The sequence below is a fragment of the Ambystoma mexicanum genome, chromosome 10, assembly GCF_040938575.1.
Source record: "Ambystoma mexicanum isolate Mex_15411 chromosome 10, UKY_AmexF1_1, whole genome shotgun sequence".
Classification (NCBI taxonomy): domain Eukaryota; kingdom Metazoa; phylum Chordata; class Amphibia; order Caudata; family Ambystomatidae; genus Ambystoma; species Ambystoma mexicanum.
In genome coordinates, this window is record NC_090932.1 from 1,020,244,177 (window position 1) to 1,020,265,141 (window position 20,965).

Genomic DNA, 20,965 nt, shown 5'->3' on the forward strand with positions numbered 1-20,965 from the left:
TTAACTCGCTGAAAGTACACCTGGCAGCCCTCTCGGCTTACACCACATCCCATAACAAGGTCTCGTGGTGGAAAGTACCAGTGGTTAAAGCCTTCATGGAAGGAGTAAAGAGACTTCACCCTCCTATTTCGAACCCACCGCCAGGATGGGACCTCAACGTGGTGCTAGCTAAGCTCATGGGACCCCCATTCGAACCCATGCATAAAAGTAGTCTCAAACACCTGACTTATAAAACGGCCTTCTTAGTAGCCATTACCTCCATAAGAAGGGTCAGTGAAATTCAGGCTCTGTCAGTGCAGGATCCTTTCTTTACTATCCACAAGGACAAACTGGTTTTACGCACACACCCTAGATTCTCACCTAAATTCATATCCAAGTTCCATGTAAACCAGTCCATCGAGCTTCCGGCTTTCTTCCAGAACCCGCAAAGCTCGGCTGAGGTGAAACTACACACCCTAGATGTGCGTAGGGCGGTCCTATACTATGTAAATAAAACCAGACCGCTAAGGAAAACAGATCAACTGTTTGTCTCCGTAGCTACAGGCAGAGAGGGGGATCGCGTCTCTAAGGGCGCTATCTCGAAGTGGATTATCAACTGTATACAGCTGTGTTACTCTCTTTCTGACAAGACTCTGCCTTTTACGCCAAGGGCCCACTCTACTAGAGGCATTGGTGCCACTCTGGCTTTCATTGCAAATGTTCCCCTCGACACCATTTGCAAAGCGGCTACTTGGAGCTCTATTCACACTTTTACTCAGCATTACTGCATTGACACTCATTCCAAGACAGATACACAAGTGGGACAAGCGGTTCTAAGACACCTGTTTGCTCATGACCCTTCTCACATCCCACCTCCTTCTTCTGGTACTGCTCGCTAATCTATGCACAGCATGTGATCTAAGCAGATTCCACAAGCCTCAGAAGGGATACATTACTCACCGTAATCGTATTTCTGATGCTTGTATCTGCTTAGATTCACATGCGACCCACCCTTCCTCCCCTCCGAGAGAAGGCGCATGATTGCTTGTAGTCTTACCTTTTCTGTCTATCTGCTTGGATTATCTGTACTCACGCTACTCCTCATGCTTCCTCATGTCAGAAAAAATACAATCTGAGGATCCTACACGCGTGAGGGATCTTGGGTACAGTGGACGTCACACTAGGGATAGTATTACTGGCACGCCTGTGTCGACGCCCATTTTCGACTTTCGAAAAACAAACTGTAATACTCCGCAGCTTCCACTAGATGTCGGCCTATGCACAGCATGTGAATCTAAGCAGATACAAGCATCAGAAATACGATTACGGTGAGTAATGTATCCCTTCTGAGGCTTGTGGAATCTGCTTAGATCACATGCTGTGCATAGATTAGCGAGCAGTACCAGAAGAAGGAGGTGGGATGTGAGAAGGGTCATGAGCAAACAGGTGTCTTAGAACCGCTTGTCCCACTTGTGTATCTGTCTTGGAATGAGTGTCAATGCAGTAATGCTGAGTAAAAGTGTGAATAGAGCTCCAAGTAGCCGCTTTGCAAATGGTGTCGAGGGGAACATTTGCAATGAAAGCCAGAGTGGCACCAATGCCTCTAGTAGAGTGGGCCCTTGGCGTAAAAGGCAGAGTCTTGTCAGAAAGAGAGTAACACAGCTGTATACAGTTGATAATCCACTTCGAGATAGCGCCCTTAGAGACGCGATCCCCCTCTCTGCCTGTAGCTACGGAGACAAACAGTTGATCTGTTTTCCTTAGCGGTCTGGTTTTATTTACATAGTATAGGACCGCCCTACGCACATCTAGGGTGTGTAGTTTCACCTCAGCCGAGCTTTGCGGGTTCTGGAAGAAAGCCGGAAGCTCGATGGACTGGTTTACATGGAACTTGGATATGAATTTAGGTGAGAACCTAGGGTGTGTGCGTAAAACCAGTTTGTCCTTGTGGATAGTAAAGAAAGGATCCTGCACTGACAGAGCCTGAATTTCACTGACCCTTCTTATGGAGGTAATGGCTACTAAGAAGGCCGTTTTATAAGTCAGGTGTTTGAGACTACTTTTATGCATGGGTTCGAATGGGGGTCCCATGAGCTTAGCTAGCACCACGTTGAGGTCCCATCCTGGCGGTGGGTTCGAAATAGGAGGGTGAAGTCTCTTTACTCCTTCCATGAAGGCTTTAACCACTGGTACTTTCCACCACGAGACCTTGTTATGGGATGTGGTGTAAGCCGAGAGGGCTGCCAGGTGTACTTTCAGCGAGTTAAAAACCAACCCTGCATCCAGCAGGTGGAGCATGTATGTCACAACGTTGGAAGGAGTGCAATCAACCGGGTTGATTTGTTTATTCTGGCACCAGATAACGAATCTTTTCCACTTATCAAAGTAACAGTGCCTTGTATTTGGTTTCCTGGACTCCTTTAGAATGTCCATACACCTCTGTGGTAATTTGAGATGTCCAAACTCTATGACTTCAGGAGCCATGCTGCTAGGTTCATAGAGTTGGGTTCCTGATGCACTGTTTGACCCTGTTGCTGGGACAGTAGGTTGTACCAGGCTGGGAGTCTGATGGGTTCGCACACCGCCATCCTGCGTAGGTGTGGAAACCATGGTTGTCTCGCCCACATGGGAGCAACTAGGATGAGCGTCATAGATTCCTTGTTCATCTTGTACACCACCTTCCTGATGAGAGGAGTTGGTGGAAAAGCGTACGCAAACATCCCTGACCAGTTCATCCACAGGGCATTCCCTTGGGAGTCCGGCTGGGGGAACCTGGATGCAAATCCTGGGCATTGTTTGTTTTCGCTTGTGGCGAATAGGTCTATAGTGGGGAAACCCCACTGAGAGAAGAGATCTTCTACTACGTCTCTGTGAAGGACCCATTCGTGTTCTTCTGGGAGGGAGTTTCTGCTTAGAGCATCCGCTAGGGAATTGAGCTCCCCTGGAACATGTTGCGATGACAGGAAGATGTTCCGTCTGAGTGCCCATATCCATATTTTCTGGGCAAGCTTGGACAGATTTGGCGAACGAGTCCCCCCTTGCTTGTTCAGATAGAACATGGCTGTCGTGCTGTCCGTCCTGATCTGCACCGACAAGTTCAGTAGATGGGGCTCGAACGCCCTTAGCGCTCGGAATACTGCCAGAAGCTCTAGCAGATTGATGTGGTTCTTGGCTACTGAGTGAGACCAGAGACCCTGAGCTGTGTGGTGGAGATGGTGAGCTCCCCACCCAGTCAGGCATGCATCTGTAGTCACCACGGCTTGTACTTCGGGATCGTAAAAGGGTTTCCCCTTTGCGAGATTCTCTCTTGTCCACCAGTGTAGGCTCTGTACGAGTGTTGGCGAAACGACCACTAGATCGTCCCAATGACCACTTGCCTGAGACCACTGTTTCGCCAACCATTCCTGCATGGGACGCATGCGCAGACGCGCGTGGGGGACCAGGTAAATGCATGACGCCATCATGCCCAGTAACCGCATAGCTTTGCGTACTGTTATCTGTTGACCTGACTGATAATGCGGAATTTGCAGAAGTATATTCCGAATTCTCTCTTCCGAAGGGAAGGTCAATCCTTTCTGAGTATCTAGGATAGCTCCTAGAAACTGTTTTGAGGTGCTTGGCACCAGACTTGACTTTTTCTCGTTGATGGAGAAGCCTAATTCGTGGAGGAGGTCGATAGTCCTCTGAATGTTTGACCTGCAAATTCCTGGGGTTTCCCCCGTTATGAGCCAGTCGTCCAGATAAGGGTACACCGGGATTGCTTCCCTGCGTAGGTGTGCAGCCGCCACCGCCAGTACCTTGGTGAATACCCTTGGTGCTGAAGCTATCCCGAAGGGCAGTACCTTGAATTGGTAGTGGCGACTGTCCACCTTGAAGCGCAAGTACTTTTTGTGCGCTGGGAGCATGGAAATATGAAAATAAGCATCTTTCATATCCAAGGTTGCCATGTAATCCCCCTTTTTTAGGAGGGGGATTACCTCTTGTAGCGTGGTCATACGGAATTTTTGGGGCTTGACATATTTGTTGGCAGGCCGTAAGTCCAATACTGGGCGCATTGTCAAATCTTTCTTTGGCACAAGGAAGTAAGTTGAATAGATACCCTTGTTTACCTGGTGTCCTGGGACGAGTTCTATCGCGTCCTTTTCTAGCAGAATGGCGATCTCCTCGAGAAGGATCCTTTGATGCTCTAGGGAGTGCACTCTTTGTCGTGGAGGATGATTCCGGGGACGCTGCAGTAGTTCTATACAATATCCTGCGGATACTGTTGACAGCACCCATCTGTCTGAGGTGATCCCTTCCCAAGCCTGGGTGAAGGTGGAAATGCGTCCCCCTACTGGGGTTGCGTGGCAAGGGACCCTGAACTGAGCGTCACTGTTTTGGTGGAGGCGTGCCACCGCCCTTGTTGGGGCTGCCTCTGCCTCTTCCACGACCTCTCTTGTTACCCCTGCCGTAACTCTGGGTAGACTGCTGGTTGTTATTCCATTGTGTACCTTGTCCCTGGGCATAGTTGCCTCTTTGTGAATTTTGGCCGCGTGGGCGACGAAAATTATTGTTCCCCCTCTGGTTAGGGGGTTTGTTGGTAAGCTGGCCAAGGGATTTGAGAGTCTCATATTCATCTTTGGCATTTTTAAGTGCGTCTTCGACCGCTTTCCCAAACAATAGGTCGGGTTCCACTGGCTTGTCTATTAAAGAAGCCTGGGTTTCTGTCTTGAATCCCGACTGCCGTAACCACGCATGTCTCTTGATAACAGTACCTTCTGCTATCAATCTCCCTGCGTTGTCAGCGGCGTCGAAAGTTGCTTTTAAAATGCAACCAGACACGGCTCTCCCCTCTGCCGAGATCCGAGCCAGCTGGCCCTTTAACGGTTCTGGAGCAGAGGCAATGAGCGCCGCGACTTCTTCCCATTGATGGCAATTGTAACTAGCCAACAGGGTGGTGGAATTCGCAATCCTTGCTTGGTAGGCGGACGTTGAGGCTACCTTTCTGCCAAACCCGTAAAGTTTTTTGCTCTCCTTGTCGGGAGGAGCTTCTGATGAAGATAAGGGCGTGCCAGCCCTCTTTCTAGTGTTGGTCACCACTAGGGAATCTGGTTTAAGATGTCCCTTTATATACAGAGGGTCAGACTGGGCTGCCCGGAAAATCTTTTCAATTCTGGGGTTGACAGCTCTGGTGAGGTTAGGATTCACCAGGGAAGGATCTATTCTTCGTTGGATGGATTTGAGGATAGGGATGGTCTGAGCGACCGGTCTTCTCTCTCCTACAAACTCCTCCGCGAAGTCCCTTTCCTCCTGTACACCGTGGGTGTCGATGTGGAAGTGTTCCGCTGCTCGAGCGAGAACCTCGTTAAGGAGGGGCTGGTTATCAACTGGAGAGTCAGTAACTGGGGCTTCGCTTTGTACTGGGGAATCTACTCTGTAAATTTCCTGCTCATCTTCTCCCTCCTCCAGGTCCTCATCCTCTGCATAGTAATCTGTCCCGGTTTGTTCTTCCATAATTGCAAACTCCTGGTCCTCTTCAGGGAAAACTTGTCCCTGATAACTGGGGAGTGGAGTAGAATATGGAGTGGAGTAAGGCTGAACCTCGAAGGGTTCAGGTCTTTCGACCCGGGGCTTTTTACTTAGCGGGATAGGATCGGAGGAGCCTGAGGGTGTGGCCCCTTGAGGGTTATATGAAAGAAAGTGTTCTGGGTTCTTATCATAAAAATCAGCCAAGGAAGACATCCTAGACATAACCCTGTCTATGTCTTCACTGGACCATTCCCTGGAACAGGGTATTACTTTAGCAGGTGATTTATTTTCAAGGGTAGACTTGTGTTTGCTTGTCTGCTTAGGCTTTACAGGGGTGGAAGGCTGTGCTTTCCGCTGTTTCCCCCCTTCTCCGTGCGTGGAAAAATGTTTTCCCTGTCCCTTGGGGGCCCCAGAGACTTTCGACGCCTGGCGTCGAGGGTCTGGAAAGGTATCTGTGTGCTTCGGGCGTGGGGCCTCACTGGTGTTAACCGCGGTCTCGGTATCTTGGAGCGCGGCCTGGGGGTGGAAGTCGTCTTCGTCTCCCGACGATCGAACTTCCGTTAGTGTGTGTAGCGAGGCACTCTTGGCAAGAGTGGATGATTGCCTTGCGTCGTGAGGCGATCTCGATCGAGAGCGCCCAGAGGACACCGAGTCGGACCGTTCTTTTTGTGCCTCTTTCCGGGAAGTCGACGTCGTCGAGGTCCGGTTGGTCTTAGTGTGTTTAGTGTGTGTTAGGTGTGTAGCGCTTGCGTCGCCGGGGGTCTTCCCCATAGCCGCCTTGCCGGACGACCTTCCGAGGTCGGGGACCTGCGCTCGTCGGCTGTCTTTCGACGCCGTAATGCCCTCGCCGTCCGAAAGTACGGCGTCGCTGCCATCGCTGAAGGCGCCCTCCGCTGCCATGGCCTCCTGCCTGGCGTGGTGGGCCCAACGCTTTGTCGAACGGTCCTTAAGTGTCTTAGGTTTAAACCTACTACACGCTCTGCAGTTCGCTTCGGGGTGATCCCTCGGCAAGCAGAGATTGCACGTGGCGTGCCTGTCGACCCAAGGGTATTTGCGATTGCACTTGGGGCAGAATTGAAAAGGGGTACCCTCCATACGCACCTTAAGGCAGCGGGCTGCTAAGTGTAGGAATATATATAAATGTAACTATATATCAAGAGTGAAGAGTATGTACCACCCCCCACTCTCCCTACTTGTAAGGGCCGAGGCCAGCGGCCTACTAGGCCCGGGCCGAGGCCAGCGGCCTACCGAGGCCCAGATCCGTCGTGCAGCAGTCGACGGTCGATGACTTCTCCAGCCGTCGTCGAGGTTGAGGGTCGACGTTGGGGTGGGGAAGGGAATGAATAAGAATTAAAATTATAATAACAGCAAAAGTATGGCTAAGGCCAGGGAACTCCGCAAGATGCTTCCGACCAGTATGGCGGAAAAAAACAATCTGAGGATCCTACACGCGTGAGGGATCTTGGGTACAGTGGACGTCACACTAGGGATAGTATTACTGGCACGCCTGTGTCGACGCCCATTTTCGACTTTCGAAAAACAAACTGTAATACTCCGCAGCTTCCACTAGATGTCGGCCTATGCACAGCATGTGATCTAAGCAGATTCCACAAGCCTCAGAAATATATATATATGATACATTACACACCGTAATCGTATTTCTGATGCTTGTATCGGCTTAGATTCACATGCTGTGCATAGGCCGACATCTAGTGGAAGCTGCGGAGAATTACAGTTTGTGTTTCGAAACTCGAAAATGGGCGTCGACACAGGGTGTGCCAGTAATACTATCCCTAGTGTGACGTCCACTGTACCCATGATCCCTCACGCGTCTAGGACCCTCAGATTGTATTTTTTCTGACATGTGGTAGCATGAGGAGTAGCGCGAGTACAGATAATCCAATCAGATAGATAGAAAGATAAGACTACAAGCATCCATGCGCCTTCTCTCAGAGGGAAGGAAGGGTGGGTCGCATGTGAATCCAAGCAGATACAAGCATCAGAAATACGATTACGATGAGTACTGTATCCCTTCTGAGGCTTGTGGAATCTGCTTAGATCACATGCTGTGCATAGATTAGCGAGCAGTGTTAGAAGGAGGTGGGATGTGAGAACGGTCATGAGCAAATAAATGTCTTAGAATGGTGTCAAGGGGTACATTTGCAATGAAAGCCAGAGTGGCCCCAATGCCTCTTGTAAAGTGCACTCTTGGCGTGAAAGGCAGAGTTTTTTCAGAAAGGGAGTAACACAGCTGGATACAGTTAACAGTCCACTTAGAGATGGCACCTTTAGAGGCGCAATCTCCCTCTCTGCCTGTAGCTACGGAGACAAACAGCTGGTCTGTTTTCCTTAGCGGTCTGGTCTTGTTTACATAGTAGAGGGCCGCCCTACACAGTTTCATCTCAGCCGAGCTTTGTGGGTCTTGGAAGAAAGCCGGAAGCTCGGTGGACTGGTTCACGTGGAATTTAGAAATAAACTTAGGTGAGAACCTAGGGTGTGTATGTAAAACCAGTTTATCTTTATGAACTGTAAAGAATCGATCCTGCACTGACAGAGCCTGAATTTCACTGACCTTTCTTATAGATGTAATTACTACTAAGAAGGCCGTCTTATAAGTCAGGTGTTTGAGACTGCTTTTATGCATGGGCTCGAATGGGGGGCCCATGAGTTTAGATAGCACCACGTTAAGGTCCCATCCTGGTGGTGGGTTTGAAATAGGAGGGTGAAGTCTCTTTACTCCTTTCATGAAAGCTTTAACCACTGGTATTTTCCACCACGACACGTTATTATGGGAGGTGGTGTATACTGACAGCGCTGCCAGGTGTACCTTCAGTGAGTTAAATACCAGTCCTGCATCCAGCAGGTGGAGCATGTATGTGACAATTGTGGAAGGAGTGTAATCAACCGGGTTGACTTGCTTGTTCTGGCACCAGATAACAAATCTTTTCCATTTGTCAAAGTAGCAGTGCCTCGTGTTTGGCTTCCTAGATTCTTTTAGGATGTTCATACATCTCTGTGGTAATTTGAGATGTCTGAACTATGACCTCAGGAGCCATGCTGCCAGGTTCATTGAGTTGGGTTGAGGATGCACTGTTTGACCTTGGTGCTGGGACAGTAGGTTGTACCAGCCCGGGAGTTTGATGGGTTCGCACACTGCTAGTCTGCGTAAGTGTGGGAACCACTGTTGTCTCGCCCACATGGGAGCAACTAGGATGAGCGTCATCGATTCTCTGTTCATCTTGTTGACCACCTTCCTGATGAGGTGTTGGTGGAAAAGCGTATGCAAACATCCCTGACCAGTTCATCCACAAGGTGTTCCCCTGGGAGTCTGGCTGGGGGAACCTGGATGCAAATCCTGGGCACTGTGTTTTCGCTTGTGGCGAATAGGTCTATAGTGGGGAAACCCCACTGAGAGAAGATATCTTCTACGATTTCTCTGTGTAGACACCATTCATGTTCCTCTGGGAGGGGATCTCTGCTCAAAGCATCCGCCAGAGAATTGAGATCCCCTGGAACATGTTGAGATGACAGGAAGATGTTCCGTCTGAGTGCCCATATCCAAATTTTCTGGGCAAGCTTGGACAGATTTGGTGAACAAGTCCCTCCTTGCTTGTTCAGGTAAAACATGGCTGTAGTGGTGTCCGTTCGGATCTGAACTGATAGATTCAACAGGTAGGGCTCGAACGCTTGAAGCACTCTGACTACTGCCAGAAGCTCTAGCAGGTCGATATGATTCTTGGCCACTGAGTGAGACCAGAGACCCTGAGCTGTGTGGTGGAGATGGTGAGCTCCCCACCCTGTCAGGCATGCATCGGTTGTGACTACCGCCTGTACCTCAGGATCGTAAAAGGGTTTCCCCTGGGATAGATTTTCTCTTGTCCACCAGTGAAGGCTTTGTACAAGTGTTGGTGAAACGACCACTAGATCGTCCCACTGACCACTTGCCGGAGACCACTGTTTCGCCAACCATTCCTGCATGGGACACATGCGCAGGCTTGCGTGGGGGACCAGGTAAATACATCACGCCATCATGCCCAGCAAACGCATTGCTTTGCGTACCGTTATCTGGCGACCGGCCTGATATTGCGGAATTTGCAGCAGTATTTCCGAATTCTTTCCTCTAATGGAAAGGTCAACCCCTCTTGCGTGTCTAGGATAGCTTCTAGGAACTGTTTGGAGGTGCTTGGCACCAGACTTGACTTTTTCTCGTTTATTGAGAAACCTAATTCAAAGAGGAGGTTGATCATTCTTCGAATGTTTGTTCTGAAAATTAATGGGGTCTCCCCTGTGATGAGCCAGTCGTCCAGGTAAGGGTACACCGGGATTGCCTCCCTGCGTAGGTGTGCTGCCGCCACCGCCAGTACCTTGTTGAATACCCTTGGAGCCGAAGCTATCCCGAAGGGCAGTACCTTGAACTGCTAGTGCCGACTGTCCACCTTCAAGCGCAAGTACTTTCTGTGCGCTGGGAACATGGAAATATGAAAATAGGCATCCTTCATATCCAATGTTGCCATGTAATCCCCCTTTTTTAGGAGGGGGATAACCTCTTTGAGAGTAGTCATGTGAAATTTTTGGGGCTTGACATACTTGTTCACAGGCCGTAAGTCCAATACTGGGCGCATTGTCAAATCTTTTTTTGGCACAAGGAAGTAAGTTGAATAAATACCCTTGTTTACCTGGTGTCCCGGGACGAGTTCTATCGCGTCCTTTGCTAGAAGATTGACAATCTCCTCGAGGAGGATCTTCTGGTTGTCCAAAGAATGTATTTGTTGTCGTGGAGGGTGGTTTCGGGGATGCTCTAACAGTTCGATGCAGTATCCTGTGGACACTGTTGACAGCACCCATCTGTCTGAGGTGATCCCTTCCCAAGCCTGGGTGAAGTTGGAAATGCGTCCCCCCTACTGGGGTTGCGTGAGAAGGGACCCTGAACTGAGCGTCACTGCTTTGGTGGAGGCGTGCCACCTCCCTTGTTGGGGCTGCCTCTGCCTCTTCCACGACCTTTCTTGTTACCCCTGCCGTAACTCTGGGTAGACTGCTGGTTGTTGTTCCATTGTGTACCCTGTCCTTGGGCATAGTTGCCTCTTTGTGAATTTTGGCCGCGTGGGCGACGAAAATTACTGTTCCCCCTCTGGTTAGGGGGTTTGTTGGTAAGCTGGCCAAGGGATTTGAGAGTCTCGTATTCGTCCTTGGCATTTTTAAGCGCGTCTTGGACCGCTTTCCCAAACAATAGATCGGGTTCCACCGGCTTGTCTATTAATGAAGCCTGGGTTTCTGTTTTGAACCCCGACTGCCGTAACCACGCATGTCTCTTGATAACAGTACCTTCTGCTATCAATCTTCCTGCGTTGTCCGCGGCGTCGAAAGTTGCTTTTAATATGCAACCAGACACGGCTCTCCCTTCTGCCGAGATCCGAGCCAAGTGGCCCTTTAACGGTTCAGGAGCAGAGGCTATGAGCGCCGCGACCTCTTCCCATTGATGGCAGTTGTAACTTGCCAACAGGGTGGTGGAGTTTGCAATCCTTGCTTGGTAGGCGGACGTTGAGGCTACCTTCCTGCCAAACCCGTACAGTTTTTTGCTCTCCTTGTCGGGAGGAGCTTCTGACGACGATAAGGGTGTCCCAGCCCTCTTCCGAGTGTTGGTAACCACTAGGGAGTCTGGTTTAAGATGTCCTCTTATATAAAGAGGGTCAGACGGGGCTGCCCGAAAAAGTTTTTCAACTCTGGGGTTGACGGCTCTGGTGAGGTTAGGATTCACCAGGGATGGATCTATTCTACGTTGGATGGATTTAAGGATAGGGATGGTCTGAGCGACCGGCCTCCTCTCTCCCACCAACTCTTCTGCGAAGTCCCTTTCCTCCTGTACACCGTGGGTGTCGATGTGAAAGTGTTCTGCTGCGCGAGCGAGAACTTCATTAAGGAGGGGCTGGTTATCAACTGGCGAGTCGGTAACTGGGGCTTCGCTCTCTACCGGGGAATCTACTCTGTAAATTTCCTGCTCATCTTCTATCTCCTCCAGGTCCTCATCATCCGCATAGTATTCAGTCCCGGTTTGTTCCTCCATAATTTCAAACTCCTGGTCCCTTTCAGGGAAAGGCTGTCCTTGGTATCTGGGGTGTGGAGTAGAGTATGGAGTAGAATAATGCTGCACCTCTAAGGGTTCAGGTCTTTCGAACCGGGCCTTTTTACTTAGGGGGATAGGATCAGAGGAGCCTGAGGGTATGGCCCCTTGAGGGTCATACGAAAGGAAATGTTCTGGGTTTTTGTCATAAAAATCAGCTAAGGAAGACATCCTTGACATGACCCTGTCTATGTCTTCACTGGACAATTCTTTGGAACAGGGTATGACTTTAGTAGGCAACTTAGAGGACTTAACAAGGGTACCCTTGCTGGATGTTGATGTCCCAGTAGATTTGTGTTTGTCTGTCTGCCTAGGAGTGGAAGGCTGTGCTTTCCGCTGTTTCCCCCCCTCCCTGTGCGTGGAAAAATGTTTTCCCTGCCCCTTGGAGGCCCCAGAGACTTTCGACGCCTGGCGTCGAGGGTCGGGAGAGGTATCTGTGTGTTTCGAGCGTGGGGCCTCGCTGGTGTTGACTGCGGCCTCGGTCTCCTGGAGCGCGGCCTGGGGGTGGAAGTCGTCTTCGTCTTCCGACGATCGAACTTCCGTTAATCTAGGGAGCGAGGCACTCTTGGCAAGAGTGGATGATTGCCTTGCGTCATGAGGCGATCTCGATCGAGAGCGCCCAGAGGACACCGAGTCGGACCATTCTATCTGTGCCTCTTTCCGAGAAGTCGACGTCGTCGAGGTTCGGTTGGACTTAGTGTGCTTTGTGTGTGTAGCGCTTGCGTCGCCGGGGGTCTTCCCCATAGCCGCCCTGCCGGACAACCTTCCGAGGTCGGGGACCTGCGCTCGGCAGTCTTTCGACGCCGTAATGCCCTCGCTGTCCGAAAGTACGGTGTCGCTGCCATCGCTGAAGGTGCCCTCCGCTGCCATGGCCGCCTGCCTGGCGTGGCGGGCCCAACGCTTTGTTGAACGGTCCTTAAGTGTCTTAGGCTTAAACCTACTACACGCTCTGCAGTTCGCTTCGGGGTGGTCCCTCGGCAAGCAGAGATTGCACGTGGTGTGCCTGTCGACCCAAGGGTATTTGCGGTTGCACTTGGGGCAGAATTGGAAAGGGGTACCCTCCATACGCACCTTGAGGCAGCGGGCTGGTAAGTGTAGGAATATATAAGGTGTACCTATATACCAAGAGTGAAGAGTATGTACCACCCCCCACTCTCCCTACTTGCAGGGCCGAGGCCAGCGGCCTACTAGGCCCGGGCTGAGGCCAGCGGCCTTCCGAGGCCCAGATCTGTCGTGCAGCAGCCGACGGTCAATGTCTTCTCCAGCCGTCGTCGAGGGTCGACATGGGGTGGGGAAGGATGTCAATAAATAATTTTAACTTCAATCATTAGCAAAAGTATGGCTAAGGCCAGGGGACTCCGCAAGATGCTTCCAACCAGTATGGCGGAAAAAAACAATCTGAGGATCCTAGACGCGTGAGGGATCTTGGGTACAGTGGACGTCACACTAGGGATAGTATTACTGGCACGCCTGTGTCGACGCCCATTTTCGAGTTTCGAAAAACAAACTGTAATACTCCGCAGCTTCCACTAGATGTCGGCCTATGCACAGCATGTGATCTAAGCAGATTCCACAAGCCTCAGATATATATATATATATATATATATATATATATATATATATATATATATATATATATATATATATATATATATATATATATATCCATATCCCGCTACAATCCATTTGCTTTTGTTTTTTGCATATAGATTTGCTTGGTTATAACGCAGTTTCTAAAGGTTGAATTTGTTGACACACCTTTCATTTCATGCAACAGCCGCATTAATTTTCTTTCCATTGCATGGTATCATTTGGCCCTGGACGTCTGCTTAGATTCACAGTACTTTCGTAAAATGGGCCTATACACACTTGATATTAACGGTGCATATTGCTGATCCATAATTGTATGAAATGTATATCATATTACAGTGATATTGTAGCCATTTTTTTCTTATGGTACTGAGGAACAATGCTATGTGATGCCACTTCCTGTTTGCCAAGGGGTGAAAGGTGGTATGCCATCACTTCCTATGATGTCACGTGGGGTTGGGGTCAAATGACATCACTTACCATGAAGTCATCAGAGATCAACGGTCGTTGATGTTACTTCCGTTGCCCCAGGCATTCTGGTGAAATGATGGTCCCCGATTCTGACCTCTCAATGGGAATGTAAAACACGTGACAGTGGGCAGAGGCAGAAACAATTCACCACACCCATTTGTCTGCCTGCCTGAAGCTCAGTACACAAAGCACTGCAGAACTAGTTTGCAATACCGCCCCTTCTGCTGGGGGACAAGCCTGACGTTGGCCAACAACACAATAGTCACATTTTCACTGGTTCATATCAGTAGGAGCCTGCAGAAAAATATAAATAGGTGACTGGTTATCTTAGCAAACCTTTATAAAGCCAAAGACGACACTAGAGCCTGTAAGTGTGACATAAGATGGCAACGACGAGAATACAATTGCTACTGGGTAGCCTTCTGCTGCTATAGCGCAGGAAAAACCCTCCATTGGGTGAAGAGAAAATCTATTTGTAATGCCCCCTCAAAGTGGTCCAAAAGGGAGATGTACCTAACCAGCTTCCCCACTCTCCAGTGGATGCTCCAAAGGACAGCCGGACTAACGGAACATTTTCTCTACCAAGGAACTTAAGAGACATATTATCAGAAAAAGTCTTGTGGTGGCTTTTTGATATTAATCGACTTTAGTATCTGGTTTGCGATTTTGCATCCTCTATAGTACATTTTCCTTCTTTTTGTACGCATCCCCCATTTTTTCTCTTAACTATAGTGCACTGTGATAGTTCATGCTTGTATTTCTCCCCCCCCCCAGCACCTCTGGCAGCATTAGGTCTTGAGTTCAGCATCTGCTATTTAAAGATGAGCCTAGAGAACTTTAGGGAGGTTTTTGTCCACCACTGTCTCTGAATAGGTGGTTAATGTAATAGTAACTGAGATGTTTTAATTGTAATAGAGTTAGATTATTATCTGTTTTTAAAATGTAACATGCGAAAGCAATGATATATAAAAAATTTGTTTTGTTATATGTATATCAATGAAAAGAAAACTATGAACTATGAATAGGTGGGAGGTTAGCAAAAGTATACTAAGAATCTAGCTAATCTGGCCCTCTTATCCTCTCAGCGAATTCCTTACACATGCTGTGTGAATCCAAAGACTGTTCTCCACATCAACAGACCGAACAAGGAACAATTCTAATAAGCAATAAATAGGTATTCGCAAATGGAAGTCATTTTGACATCCTGTGAGCCAAAAAGTTCTGAACTTAGTCAATAACTACTGGTATTGACTGCATGCAGACTGATTTCAGAAGCAGCCAGAGAAAATGAAAGCATTTCTCTGCATTCCAGAACCAGCGATTACACTTCTTGGATAAACCTTTTTTAACTGCACCTTCAAAGTGATAGACAAAACCATAATTTAAAGACCCAAAGAGAAAGCTAAAATATGGAACACACCTTTCACTTTTGTAAAGAAAAACTGTTCACTTTAACATTACACTTAATGCAAGCTCATGATAAACGGTTCCAGTTCATGCAAGTGTATAATTGATGTCCTTCTGTAGACAATATAGTTATTTCAAGATTCCAAAATAAAATACATGCAATTTCCCAACAGGTTTTGTGTACTTGACAAACTATGTACTTGACAAACTATTAAACTAACATGTTTTTATTGAAAGCCACATCATCATTAATGAACCTTCCCAGATGTATGGCCTAAGGCGAAATTAGCTGTCACTCAGTCTACCAAGCTATATCAGACCTCTTGTGTGGGCTGAGTGGACAATCTGCGGGGCTGTACACGCTGGCAGAGAATGTAGATTGTCCAGCACGCTACTGGTGGCGATGTGTAACGTACTGGCCGCCAATTCCCCATAAACCATGCAGACGGTTTCATAGGCTATTCAGGGGCCCATGCACCCGCCTTCCTTTATAATAACAAAGCTTTGGCTGTAGCAGGCCTTTTGGTGACTCGCCCCATTTTAAAGGCTCTGCGCCCGTGACGGACACGCCCCTTGTAGCTGTTCCGAGATCACCTTTTGGTAGTAAGCGTGTCCCTTATGAGCCAGCGTCTTCACTCTCGCAGGCCATGCACAGTTCGCAGGCCATGCACAGTCCACATGCAGCGACACCTGCACACGTACACAAGCGCATACCGGAAGAGCAGTGTGGGAAAGGAGGGCAGAGACCTGGCAGATCCACACAGAAGGCCTGCTTCTGAAGAGTCCCAGGGGTGCTTCTCTCGACCCCGCCCCCCCCCCCCCTCTGTACTGCCCATTGCGCTATTCATGCAAGAATGCCTCCTAGCAGCCGCCAGAAAGTGGGCCAACCAGTTTCTCCAAGTCAGAAAGAGTGAGCAAGGCACACAAGAGACTGGCGTCCACTGCTGGACTGGACTGGGAGGGGTGGGGGTGGGGCAATCCTTGAATGTAGAGCTAAGGGGCGCGAAGGACATAACACCCTCATAGAGACTGATCTGTCGAGCACACAAAATAGCAAACATTGTACAATGCAGCCAAAGGCTGAGATGGTGATCCTCTATTCCCTGCCGCAGGAGGGCAGAAACACGAATACGTTCATATAGCCGGGCTGGTGCAGGAACCCCTGCAAGGAGTCATTCACCATCCCATCCCTAATAGAGTCCAAAAGAGCGGATAGGAATGACCCTGTTCACCTACGGTGCCCCCGACTCTCTGGGGCACTATAAGGGGAACACGGTCATTACTTTGTTATTGCCTTAAGCGACCTGTAATTCCCCACCACCTTCTCGTGCCTTGAAGAAACCAGCCATGCTTGCATGCCCTTTTAAAAATAACAAATAGTTTATTAAGACCTTAAACGTGTAGAGCATCACTCCCGGTTCTGTGACTTAGAAGTTGGGTTAAGTAAATGACAGGAAAGGCACAGGACCCGACCATCATCCAGAGTACTGGGTCATATAACGAGGGTGTACAATTGTACTTGCCACTAGCCATTGGCTAGTGATATTTGACATATGGTGAGTAAGAAATGGTGTGCTGTGTGCATGTTTAGTATTGAGGTGGTGAGTGAGATATGGCAGGCTACTATATTGCAACTTGAATTTAAAGATCTTTGGGCCCAGAACATACTGAACCCACAGAACCCGATTGTCTTGTGTATTGGGGAATTTCAAAATCGCTACGAGATAAAACTACAGTAGATGCTTTTCTTCGGAATCCCACCTAATGGGAAGATATTATCCTCAAATGAAAACTATTCATACACTATTCCTGCCAGATAATATGTCCAGAACAGCAGCTCTAGCAGAATCATGGTCCCAAGATGTGGGGATGTAGGTTGAAACATCAGGATATGATCCCAGGTGTTTCTATGTCAATTAGACAGAGAGGAATTCAGTTGAATGTGTTACAAAGAAACTTTGGCACATGCAAGTTGTTTGTGATGAGCTTGATTGATATGTCATTGTGGTGGCGGGGTTGCCAAGCTTCAGCGTCCATGGTCATACGACATGACAATGCCCTTGAGAGCACACTTCATGGAGGCCCCTTAAACCTAAACCTAAGTCCCTTTTTTCGATGTGAAATAGTTACCAGTAGGCATTTTGGTTATTTGGAGAAGGTAATCCCTTTTTGAACATAGTGCTGTAGAAAAGCACGTAATCCATATGATATTCATTGCAGTGAGAAAGAACATCCTTATAAATTGTAAACCAGTGGAGGGCCCCCAGTCAGAAGGAGTCGATCCCAGCTATCGCACACTGCTCTGCCCCCTGTATTCGATAGGAGTGGTGGACTATATGACCGCCTTCTGTGAAGGCCTTGGGCATAGTCTGTGGTGTAGCAAGCTTTAACCATAACTGGTGTGGTTCATGCTGGTTGTGGATTCATATTTATTATGGCACCGGGAGCTTATATTTGGGCTATATTTGGTTTGCAGAATGGACAATAGGAGGCAGGGGAAAAAGAAACAATAGGTTTTCTTTCAACCACTCATACACGTCATTAGCACACTGTAAACGAGATCTAACGCTGTATTCCATACTACGCCTGATTTGTGTCTGAATTTTGACCTATTAGTAAATGTGATTTATGCAGCAGGGTTTTTTTTTTAACTTTAATTCGTTCATTTGATGTTTCAAAAGAATCTTTAAGTATAATTAGAGTCGGAACATTTTCGGCACGTGGAAAACAGACTAAAGTAACCCCCATAACTAAAAAATGCTACCATTCTGAGATGCCAGCCATCAAGAGAAAAAAAACATATAGAACCAGAACCTTATTAAAAAATAAGACGATGTCCGCTAGAGAAGAACAAGTAGTAAAAGGGGGGAAAGGTTGGGCATAGGGGGGGGCTCAGATGGAGGCAGCTGTTTTAGAGTTCAGGAGAGCTGTGTAATGCCTTCTAACTCTAAAAAGGCAACGAGATACCTCTCCCCCTTCATGCCCCGCGCTCTAATTGTGCCAAGAGTAGCAGGCAATGCCTACAGCCCTTTCATAGTGCCCAGAAGAGATGGTAATGAGCTTCATCCCACTACATCAATGTCCTCAACTGTAATTTCTTGCCCAGAAAAGACAAATAATATGCACACTTTATACAGTGCCCAGATGAGACTAGTAATGCTTCATCCATGATCCAACAAACTGTGCCCAAAAGACATGGGTAAAGTCCCCTCTTTCATACCCGTCCCGGGAGAGACAGTGTCCAGGAAAGCCAGGCAATAGTCCACCAACTTTACATTGCCAGGAGTAGATAAAAGCCTGATGAACCTTGAGACACAAGGAATGCCCACATCCCCTCGATAGTGCTCAGCAGACTTAATACAGTCACACAATGACAGCTTCCCACAGAACTAAAGCCAACATAGAAGAACACAGCATGCCACCGACAGTGCCTTTGGAAAGGAAGTCCTGCCACACTAGAATACTCACAGTGATGGGCGCCACTCTCGATCTCTGTGTAGCCACTCACTGCTTGCATAGGGCATCGGGCGACACGCGCAATGTTCTCATTCCTGGAGTTGTCCCCACGGTAGGTCCGAGTTGCTGGCACCGGTTGGGACCTCTCCCGGTTTCCAAAGCACAACACCACCACCATTTTCACTGCGTGCAGTACACAGGCCTTAACTGATTAGCTTCTCAAAACATTTCCCCAAACCCCCAAGAAAGACACTAGGAGATGTGATCTGGAGGTTCCACAGATGGCTCCCAGAACACAAGAATGCACTTAACCAAGGGGCCCAGGGTAGTGATGGAAGGTTACCCTGATAAGACTGGGTCAGGGGGCTTTTTGGACACCTCCACAGTTCAGTGGTGACAGAAGGTTCCCCAGATCAGAAAGAGCAGGCAACTGGATCACCTCAAGTTGCAGGATAAACCGGACAGGGTCGAGGGTTCCTCTGATGAAGTGTGAAAGAGATGGAGACTGGGACATGGGGTTCCTTATGCTCCGCACCTCTATGTTCCTCAGCTGACTTCCAGGGGTTCAGCCTGTACTCAACATCCAGGAACACCTGGTTAGAAGATCATGCAATACTCTGCAAAGTTCTGCTGCCGACTCTACACCAGACAGTGCCTAGAGGTTCCTCTGATGCCTTCAAGGGCCTCTGAGGCGCCCTAGTGCCAGTGCTTCTCCCGGCACAGAGAGGTCAAGGCAGGCTGCCTGAGGCCGCAGACCCAGCGCTTCTGACGCCACCTGCAGTTCGGGCACGAAGTGTAGGTTTCTCTCGGGTGGTTCTCAGTGGCCCAAGCCGTCTCCACCTGCAGGGAGGCCAGATCAGAGTGCCTGGGGGATCCCCGATTACAGCCACACCCCCAGTGATGTCTTCAGCTTAGCGGCCTGCCTGTGGATGGAAAGGCGTCAAACTCCCGAGTCCCTCTGCCCCTCTCTGGGGAGGGTCACGGCGACTTTGATGGCTGTGGCCTTGATCAGTCCCATTCTCTTGCCTGGAATGCGGGTTTCTGTGGTGGACGGCTCATGGCATCCTGGCCTCGGCAGGCCCCGACTGCTCACACAGCCCCCCTGAGCTTTCTGTGGAATTCACACGACATTCTGCACTGGGCAAGAGTTCGGACAGGTACTCGGTCCCTTGCAGTTCCCTCTTCCGCGTAAATCGAACCAATTCTTCAGCCCTCCACCGCCTCCCAGGACTGCAGGGGAGGGAGGGTCGCTCGGCAACTCAGAACAACACAGCAACCTGAACTGACAGGAGGCAGGACGAGAACCCGCTGCACACGAACCACCACTCACAGCAAAGTGGGAATGCACTGGCAACAGAGGCCGCCTGCACACGCCCTCTAGAAGGCCACCCCCACAGCCTTCGGCAGGTATCCGGCACTGCAGACGGGAGAGCATGCCACACACGAAGAATACACCTTCACCGCCCCCGAGTGCTCAGGAGGTTACAGCACTGGCCGCAGCCTTCTCTGGCACGGGGCTGGAGGGGCATACCTGATGCACACGCCTCCCCTCAGCACTCCCGCCCGCCTTCACTGGTGCCAGGCAGAGAGAGGTACCAGCCACATGTTTGGAATGAGAAAAACAAAGGGGGGTCTGGGAGTCTCTCTACCAGCACGAACACAGCCCATTGACCTGTTCTTGGATGGATGGCCCCTGGGAGAGTCTCAACCAAGTCTTTAGCTCACTGTCCCTTTCACAGAGGAGACTTATCCCTGCATATCAGTCTTTGTCCTGCCCAGGGGCAGTTCATCACAGAAATGCTAGGCAATTCTTCTCTGAACAAGAGTACCAACAGCAACCCCAGACACGTGTTTCAGCCTTGTTGGGCCTCATCAGTGAGGTGAAACTTTTGCCTCTCTAAGAACAGTGAGCAAGGGGTCCACGTCTGGATCCCCCAGAGGCGTGGTGTGGAAGTTGGGAAGACCCAAGTCCCTGTCGCGTCTCAATGCATGCAAACATGAGTACCACTGTCAACGACCCCATACCTGCACTACAAAATTCTGCCCAGTTTCTTTTGGTTTGTTTCATAGGACTTTCAACACCAGCATTCCGTGTGATCAAATAGTTCGCAAACATCATGAGCAAACAATCATGAGCAAACAATCATGAGCAAACTGCACCGACGACGCCACGATTCCCACGTTCAGAGACTTATTCTCCCCTGCGATGGCACCATGGGACAGTACCCTGACCAATTTGCATATCTAGAAAAAAGGTACGTTCCCAGAAGTAGGGAACTCCCGTCCCCTGCACACTACCACAGGCTAATACAGCCAAACGTTTTGATGATCTCAAGGTAAGTTTATGTCAAATCTAATTGACAATTGTATTTTCAAAAATGTTTTGGGGTATATTCCAGAATGACCTTACCAACTCATATGTTAAATAAAACGTTC

General features: G+C 49.1%; 1 protein-coding gene across 4 annotated transcripts in view; it reads right to left on the reverse strand.

Moving 5' to 3' along the window:
* DVL3 (dishevelled segment polarity protein 3) overlaps window positions 1-20,965 on the reverse strand; it is a 1,011,569-nt gene that overhangs the window by 350,368 nt on the left and 640,236 nt on the right. Inside the window, exon 1 of one of the 4 annotated variants that reach the window (XM_069618832.1) lies at window positions 18,542-20,021. The exons of the other annotated variants lie outside the window; for them this stretch is intronic. Within the exon in view, the coding sequence (XP_069474933.1) occupies window positions 18,542-18,707 (166 nt within the window). The 5' untranslated portion in view covers window positions 18,708-20,021. Of the gene's footprint in view, window positions 1-18,541; window positions 20,022-20,965 lie in introns of those variants that run through there. 4 annotated transcript variants of the gene reach the window in all.